This window comes from Amblyraja radiata, chromosome 11 (assembly GCF_010909765.2).
Source record: "Amblyraja radiata isolate CabotCenter1 chromosome 11, sAmbRad1.1.pri, whole genome shotgun sequence".
NCBI lineage: Eukaryota > Metazoa > Chordata > Chondrichthyes > Rajiformes > Rajidae > Amblyraja > Amblyraja radiata.
In genome coordinates this window covers 63,207,976-63,217,253 of record NC_045966.1, presented here as the reverse complement: position 1 = coordinate 63,217,253, position 9,278 = coordinate 63,207,976, and the positions used below count along the sequence as shown (strand labels likewise).

At 48.6% G+C, this 9,278-nt stretch overlaps 1 protein-coding gene across 2 annotated transcripts in view; it reads right to left on the bottom strand.

Moving 5' to 3' along the window:
* Positions 1-4,828: 4,828 nt before the first annotated feature.
* kcnip1 (potassium voltage-gated channel interacting protein 1) overlaps positions 4,829-9,278 on the bottom strand; it is a 232,639-nt gene continuing 228,189 nt past the window's right edge. For both annotated transcript variants that reach the window (XM_033030016.1, XM_033030017.1), the window contains exons 7-8: positions 7,442-7,504; positions 4,829-5,353 (exon numbers count right to left, since the gene is read on the bottom strand). In XM_033030016.1, coding sequence (XP_032885907.1) covers positions 5,306-5,353; positions 7,442-7,504 — 111 coding nt within the window. In that variant the 3' untranslated portion in view covers positions 4,829-5,305. The remainder of the gene's footprint in view (positions 5,354-7,441; positions 7,505-9,278) is intronic.

Below are 9,278 nucleotides of genomic sequence, written 5' to 3'. Positions count from 1 at the left end.
GGAGAGTGGCAAAATATGTCCAACATTGGCACAGGGTCCCAGAAAGATGTGTGTGGGAGGCTCCATAAGATCATATGTGATAGGAATAGAATTAAGCCATTTGGGGCCCATCACATCTACTCCACCATTCAATTATGGCTGATCTATCTCTCCCTCCTAACCTCATTCTCCTGCCTTCTCCCCATAGCCCCTGACACCGGTACTAATCAAGAATCTATCTATCTCTGCCTTAAATTTAACCACTGACTTGGCCTCTACAGCTGTCTGTGACAAATAGTTCCACAGATTCACCCCTACAGGCTTCGGGCTGTAGGTGGGCTGGTCTGTAGGTGGCTCTGTCCTCAGTTGAACAGAATAATATGGGCCAAGCACTTCCCACGTCTGAAAGAAGTGGGAAGTGCAATGGGACAAAATAGTGTGCCATAAATCGGAGGCTATTGGAGGCTGTAGAGACCAGCGGATCTTTGTTATGGGTACTAAAAGTTCCCTCAAAGTAGCAGCAAAGATCAAATAGACACCTGGTTTCATCAAGGAGTAGGACGAGGAGGACAGTGTGAACAATACTAACATGCAAGGGCAGTTTGAGGTTGAAGAGGAGGAGTTTTGGGGCCCTTAAGGTGGATAGGTCCTCAGGGCCTGTTGCCATCTATCCCAGGTTAGTGAGAGATGCAAAATGGACATTGCCGGAGATCTGAGTCATTGCATCTTCTCTAACTACAGATGAGGCCCAGGATGACGGGATCGTTGCTAATATTGTTCCTTTGTGTAAGAGACAGTCGAGAGAATCCATGGAATTATAGGGCGGTGAGCCCCATGTCAGTGGAAGGGAAACGTTTGGAGACGATTCTTTGGGATATAATCTATTCCCATTTGGAAGAGGTTGGATTAATCGGGGATAGTCAGCATGGTTTTGTACATGGCTGCTTATGTCATACTAACTTGACAAGTTTTTTGAGTAGGTGGTAAAGGTGATTGATGAGGGTAGGGCAGGTAGATGTAATTTACATTGATTTTAGTAAGTCTTCTGATAAAGTCCCCCACAGTAGGCTGCTCCAGAAGATTAGGATGCATGGAATTAACAGTAAATTGATTGTATGGATTCAGCATTGGCATACTGATCGAAGACAGAGGGTTGTGGTGGAAGGACAATATTCAGGCTGCAACCAGTGGAGTTCTGCTGGGAAATGTGCTAGGACCTCTGTTGCTTGTGATATATCTAAACTACTTGTATGTCAATATAGATGGGCTGGGTAGGTTTGCAGATGGCACCAAGATTGCTGGGGCCACGGAATATGAGGTGTGGGTGTCATAGTGTACAGCGAAGCATAGATCAGCTACAGAAATGGGCAGAGAAATGGTCTAAGGAGTTTAATACAAAAAAGTGTGAGGTGTTGCACTTTGAGTGGTGGAATGTATAGAATTAGTGGGAATATGCTCTATAGCATTAATATACAGAGGGATCTTGGAGTCCATGACCATAATTCCCTAAAAGTGGCAACACAAGTAGATAGAGTGGTAAAGAAGGCATATACAATGTTTGCTTTCCTTGGTTAGGGCATTGAGTATAAGAGTCAGCATGGAGCTCTATCAGACTTTGGTTAGGTTGCACTTGGAGTATTGCACACAGTTCCGGTCGCCCCAATACAAGAACAATGTGGAGGCTTTGGAAAGGTTGCAGGGGAAGTATACCACAATGATGACTGGTTTAGCGGGCATTAGCTACAGGTAGTGGTTGGACAGACTTGGATTGTTTTCTCTGGAATGCCCAGACGTAAGGGGAGACTTGAAAGAAGTATATAATATGATGAGAGGGATAGATAGGATAGACAGTCAGAACCTTTGAGTCAGGATGGGAATAACAAATACTAAGAGGGGCAAATGTTAAAGGAGATGCTCTGGACAAATGTAGTTTTCACCAAGAGGGTGATGTGCCTGAAATCTAATGCCTGGAATGATGGTGGAGGCAGGTACAACAGTGGCATTTAAAGTACTTTTGGATAGGCAAATGAATATGCAGGGAATGGAGGGATATATGTTATGTGCTGGTGGATAAGAATTGGTCAGCTTCTAGTGAAGCACATACATTGTAGCCTGAAGGGCCTGATCCATGCTGTTCCATTCTGAGTTCCCTGTTCTCCCTGGAGTAGAGATTGCGGGAAGATTTTTGCTGAGGAGCAGAGATTTACAGAAGCATTAGAGAGCTGAGGGAGACTTTTATTTCACCTAGCGTGGGCAGGGAGAAAGGGTGGGAGAAACTCTCTCCTCACTTAAACAATGCCTGGACCAGAAGCAAAAATGCGGAGTGAAATGTGGAATCAACTTGAAGAAAGGTAGAGGGAATGGGGGAAGGGGGGCGTGAGGTAGAAAAATGGGGGCTCCCAGAGTAGAGCAGTGTGGGTGGCGAGAGGTTGGAAGATGTAGAGGATGAGAAAGGAACTGGTTGAGGGATGTAAAGGGAGTGCAACCAGCAGTCTCTTTTGCCTCAGGCAGACACGAAATGCTGGAGTAACTCCAGCGGGACAGGCAGCATCTCTGGAGAGAAGGAATGGGTGACGTTTCGGGTCGAGACCCTTCTTCAGACTGATGTCAGGGGAGGGGGCGGGACAGAGGTAGAATGTAGTCGGAGACAGTAAGACTAGTCGGAGAACCGGGAAGGGATGGGGACGGAGAGAGAGGGAAAGCAAGGGCTACTTGAAGTTAGAGAAGTCAATGTTCATACCGCTGGGGTGTAAGCTGCCCAAGTGAAATATGAGGTGCTGTTCCTCCAATTTGTGCTGGGCCTCACTCTGACAACTTAGGCCCAGGACTGCATAGGAGGGAATAGTGTGGGAATAGGAGGGGGAGTTAAAGTGCTGAGCAACCGGGAGATCAGACAGGTTAAGGCGGACTTAGCGGAGGTGTTCAGCGAAACGATCGCCTCGCCTCGCCGATATACAGGAGTTGACACATGGAACAGCGGATACAGTAGATGAAGTTGGAGGAGGTGCAAGTGAACCTTTGCCTCACCTGGAAATACGGTTTGGGTCCTTTGATGGAGTCGAGGATGGAGGTAATGGGACAGGTGTTGCATCTCCTGCGGTTGCAGGGGAAAGTACCTGGGGAGGGGGTGGTTTGGGTGGGAAGGGACGAGTTGACCAGGGAGTTTCGGAGGGAACGGTCTCTGCGGAAAGCAGAAAGGGGTGGAGATGGGAAGATGTGGCCAGTGGTGGGGATCCCGTTGGAGGTGGCGAAAATGTTGGAGGATTATATGCTGTACGCGGTGACTGATGGGGTGGAAGGTGAGGAGATGCGGGACTCTGTCCTTGTTATGAGTGGGGGGAGGGGGATCAAGAGCGGAGCTGCGGGATATCGACGAGACCCTAGTGAGAGCCTCATCTATTATGGAAGAAGAGAACCCCCGTTCCCTAAGGAATGAGGACAGATGCAGTGTAGACGGAGGAATTGGGAGTAGGGGATAGAGTCTTTTCAGGAGGCAGGGTGGGAAGAAGTGTAGTCTAGATAGCTATACACAGAAAATAGGTGCAGGAGTAGGCTATTCGGCCCATTGAGCCAGCACTGCCATTCAATGTGATCAAGGCTGATCATCCACAATCAGTACCAGGTTTTTGTCAAGGTGCGCTTTAGAAAGGAGATGCCAAATAAACGCAAAAGTTCGGGATGACCACCTAATGCCCAAAGTTCTCAGGTATTTGCTTGCATCTGTGGGACGACAGATGGCACAATGGGCTAAGTGTTCGGCTGGTGACCGGAAGGTAGCCGGTTCGAATCCCGCTTGGAGTGCATACTGTCGTTGTGTCCTTGGGCAAGACACTTCACCCACCTTTGGCTGTGTGTGAATGTGTGTGAGTGATTGGTGGTGGTCGGAGGGGCCGTAGGCGCAGATTGGCAGCCACGCTTCCGTCAGTCTGCCCCAGGGCAGCTGTGGCTACAGAAGTAGCTTACCACCACCGAGTGTGACTGAGGAGTGAATGAATAATGCGATGTAAAGCGCCTTGAGTATTAGAAAGGCGCTATATAAATCCCATCCATTATTATTATTATTATTACCCTGTTCCTGCCTTCTTCCCATATCCATTGATTCCGCTAGCCCTAAGAGCTCTATCTAACTCTCTTTTGAATGCATCCAGTGAATCGGCCTCCACTGCCTTCCGAGGCAGAGAATTCCACAAATTCACAACTCTCTGGGTGAATTCACAACTCCCTGGGTGGGTTTGTAATAGATGTCAGTCAATAGTCTGTGATGGAATCTAGAAACGGTAGGGAGATGTCGGAGATGTTCTAAGTGGATTTGAGTGCAGGATGAAGTCAGTAAGTTCTGCGTGGGTACAGGAGGTAGCACCGATGCAGTCGTCAATGTAGCGGAGGTAGAGCTTGGGGATAGGGCCAGTGTACTCCTGGAACAGGGATTGTTCGATGTACCCTACCAAGAGGCAGGCACAGCTGGGACCCATACGAGCACCCATAGCTACGCCTTGGATTTGGAGGAAGTGGGAGGAGTCGAAGGAGAAGTTGTTAAGGATAAGGACCAGTCTGCTGGGCAGAGGATATCTCAGGATATCTGCAAAGTAAAAGATGTGAGGGAACCAGGGAAAAGTAAACCATGTGGAACAGTGGCACAGCTTTATCACGCCAGAGACCTGGGTTTGGTCATGACTAGTGGGTGCTGTCTGTACGGAGTTTGTACGTTCTCCCTATGATCGCATGCGCTTTCTCCAGGTGCTCCGGTTTCCTCCCAAATTCCAGACGTGCAGGTTTGTAGATTCATTGGCTTCTGTAAATTCTTCCGAGTTTGTAGGATAGAACTAGTGTACGAGTGATCGTTGGTTGACGCGGACTTGATGGGCTGAAAGGCCTGTTTCCATGCTATATCTCTAAAAAACTAAAACAAAAAATGGATGGAGAGAACGGGAGAGCAATGAGGAGGGAAGAACAAAATAAAGAAGAATGGAACAAAGGGTAAATAGATAAATGGTGAAGGAGGGGAGTGAGGACCAATGTAGTGCTTGTGTTCACAGTGTATTTGGAAGCAGTACACATCAGACTCAAGATACACAAGTGATCACAGATAAATCATGGCTTCATGGTTTACAAACTTTCACAGCATGCTTTACAAAATGGAACAAAATGGTTCTTTACGAGTTTCTTGACACTCCACAGGCACGCAATAGAAAATCACTGTCTAGAAATTGCTTCCAGGTTAGATTCCAGACGTTTACCCAACAGGACACATGTACCAGCTGAAGACCAGGCAACACCATGATGCTGTCTCCAGTTGCAGTCTGCCCCACTGGGACGATCTGAAATGCTATATAATGTTTTCAAAAAGCTGTAGGGATCTCATGATATTTTCATCCTGTAATGAAGCAGAGACATAAAAGGTAATTGTCCTACCAGGAATGTGATTGGTATTCATTTTGTTTATTATTTTCACATATACCAAGATACAGTGACAATAGCGTGCTGTCCAGACATACACATCAGTTAGGCAGGAGGAGGGGAATGATGAGATTAGGGCAAGATTAGCAAGTTTGCTGATGATACAGATGTGAGTGGTTTTGCAGATAGTGAAGATGGTTGTGAAAGATTGCAGCAGGATCTGGATCAATTAGCCAGGTGGGCAGAGGAATGGTTGATGGTTGCATGATTCCTTGAAGTTCGTGTCGCGGAGTATATCAGGCGGTCAAAAAGTATTTTGGCACTTTGGCCTTCATCAGTCAGAGTATTGAGTATAGAAGTTGGGAGATCTTTCCCTCTCAAACCCATTCTCCTGCCTTCTCCCCATTACCTCCGACACCCGTATCAATCAAGAATCTATCAATCTCCTCCCAGTGGGGGTGGCGGGGGTGGCGTGGGCCCAGTGGGGGTGGCGTGGGCCCAGCGGGGATGGCATGGGCCCAGTGGGGGTCAGCGGGGTGGCATGGGCCCAGTGGGGGTCAGCGGGGTGGCGTGGGCCGAGTGAGGGTCAGCAGGGGTGGTGTGGGCCCAGCGGGGATGGCGTGGGCCCAGTGGGGGTCAGTGGAGGTGGCGTGGGCCCAGCGGGGGTGCGGTGGGTCCAGTGAGGGACAGTGGGGGTGGCGTGGGCCCAGCGGGGGTCAGTGGGGCTGGCGTTAGCCCAGCGGGGGTGGCGTGTGCCCAGCGGGGGTGGCGTGGGCCCAGCGGGGGTGGCATAGGCCCAGCAGGGGTGGCGTGGGCCCAGCGGGGGTGGTGTGGGCGGGTGATGGCTTGGGCCCCGGCGGCGGGGGGAGGCGAGGGGAGCGGGCATCACGGCGGCGGCATCTGCCGTTTTTTTTTGGTTTTTTTCTTACCCTGGGGGAAAAAAGGGGGGTGCGGTCGCACCCAACGTACCCCCCTCTTCGGACGGCCATGGTACTGATTGGGGATGATCAGCCATGATCACATTGAATGGCGGTGCTGGCTCGAAGGACCGAATGGCCTACTCCTACACCTATGGTCTATTGTCTATCCCAGCCAGGCACTCACCTCCCTCATTGTAAAAAACCTGCCCTGCACATCTCTTTAAACTTTTCCGCTCTCATCTTAAAACAATGCCTCTCGTATTGAATTTTTCCAGTGGGAAAATGGTTCTGACTGACTATTCTATCAATGCCTATCATCATTTTATATACTTCTATCACGTTTCCCTGCAACCTCCGGCGTTCCAGAGAAAAAGTTTGTCCAACCTCTCCCTCTAGTTAATACCCCCTAATCCGGGCATCATTCTGGTAAACCACCTCTGCACCCTTTGCAAAGCCTCCACATCATTCCTGCAATGGGGCGACCAGAACTGGACGGAATACTCCAGTGGAGCTGCATCATGCCCACCCTGCTCTCCTCTGTGACCCTGCCACCCTCTCATTGCTTGACCTGGGCACGAAGCTGCTGTGCTGGTACTGCAGGGGTATCTCTGCATGCTGCCAATAATCTGGAGTATACAGATGGTGCTGGGATCAGCACACAGCACATAATTTGTGGGTTCTCAGCAAGGTCAGTGGGGAAGGTCAGAATATAAAGGTGGAATAAATCCAGTGGGATGCAAATTGACTTCTCTAACTTCAAGTAATCCCTGTTCTCCAACTAGTTCTACTGTCCACCTGATTAAATATTACACTGTATGCCACATTGTCACCTTGCCCATAGCTAACAATGAACCATTCTACATTTCCTTTCATCTGTTGTTTTCACACCTTAGCCTTCTATATCTCTAGACTGCATCTCCCCTAACTCAGTCCGAAGAAGGGTCTTGACCCGAAACATCACCCATTGCTTCTCTCCAGAGATGCTGCCTGTCCTGCTGAGTTACTCCGGCATTTTGTATCTCAGTGGAATAAGGAATGTTCTTCCAATCCGATGTCCTTGCTTTGCCTGAGGCCACCTGGCCTTCACTCGCCTCGGTAAGTGAGATCAGCGATGTGGAATGAGCTTGCCGTGTCAAGGCACTTACCATAAGGCAGGATTCTATAAACTCGTCCAGAGTCACCACACCATCTTTGTTTTTGTCCATTTTCTGTGAAGGTAAAGGTATTAGATTTCATTAGGAACTGCCTCCACATAATGCTGCAGAATTAACAGTATTCTGTTTGAAGCAAGGAGCGACCGCAGTCAATCCTAATCTTAAATTCTTGAGTACATTAAGACTGAAATAATTTGAGAAAGTCCATTGCTTCATGTCCACACACATCACTCTGAGGTCGAGGGTCAAAGGTGCCTGATCTTCAACCCACTCGCATTCAACAGATGAAAATGTTGAACTATCCTGGACCTTCAATGCACAGTCCTGGCCACTTCCCAAAGGGAGTGCTGTTCACCAATGGTGCATGATCAAATGTTATTATATTTACACTTCATCCCCTCATCCAAATCATTGATATAGATTGCCGACCGCTGGGGTTCCAGCACTGTTTCTCTATGGATCCAACTGGCCAATTTGAGTGTGACCTGTTTATTCCCAATCTAAATGTTATATCTGTTAATCAATCCTCAGTCCCCACCAGAGTATCACCACATAATACTACACCTGATCCAAGGGAATGGATCCTTCCCTTGTAACGACTGCACTCAGGACCAGCCACTTTGCTAGTCGGGTGCCTACTCACAACAGTTTATTGGTGGTTTTCACTATCCCAGTGAACAATGCCGAGATTATCCACAACTTTCCTGCAGACGTTTGGCTAATTCCACTCCTCGTGGCTTCAGGGCTACTCGGCAATGCAGCGATGGGTTCTCCTGTGGATGGATCAATGCAACCATTCTGTGACGGTACTGCTCATGGGACTGACGTCTGAGGGTGAAGCCCTTGAATAGTCACCTGCCTGCAGAAGCTGCAGTGCAAGTGATATCAACGCTGCTAGCCAAGAGAAGCAGCTTGGTGCACTCATACCCTCTGTATGTCCTGGGCTGCCTCATGGCCAGTGAGCAACCTGCTGCGGACTGGTGCTTTCTGCTGTGTAATATTAGAATGAGTTCCATTGGTGGAGGTGAAGGGACTGTGATGGGCCAAAAGATTGTGGGAGTGCTGGCTTCGATATATCAATCATCAGTAGATGCAGTTGAGGTGCTGGAAGAATGGAGGGGGGCTAATATTGTGCAACCAGTGACTCTAACATCTCTACCAGGCAGAATGTGCAGAAAGGAACTGCAGGTGCTGGTTTAGACCAAAGATAGACACAAAAAGCTGGTGTAACTCAGCGGGTCAGGCAGCATCTCTGGAGAGAAGGAACCCTTTTATCCTTTTCTCCAGATATGCTGTCTGACCCGCTGAGGTACACCAGCCTTTTGAGTCTATCTCTAGTAGGTAGGTTACTGGTAGTTACTGGGTTCAGAGGGATAAGACATATATACATTTGGATAGACAGGAGCTGATTCGTGGCAGCATGGTTTTGTACATGGGAGAGTCATGATTGAGTTTTTCGAAGAAGTAACTAAAAAGGTTGACGAGGCAAGGCTGTAGACCTTATCTATATGGACTTCAGCAAAGCCTTCCACATGTTAGGCTGCTCTAGAAGGTCAGGAGCATGAGATCCATGGAGAGCTAGCTAACTGGATGTAACGTAGGTAGACAAAAGTGCTGGAGAAACTCAGCAGGTGCAGCAGCATCTATGGAGCGAAGGAAATAGGCAACGTTTCGGGCCGAAACCCTTCTTCAGACTGATGAATAGGCAATGTTTCGGGCCGAAACCCTTCTTCAGACTGATGTAACATTGGCTTCATGGAAGGAAGCAATGGAATGGCTTCATGGAATGTCAACTGGATGTAACATTGGCTTCATGGAAGGAAGCAAA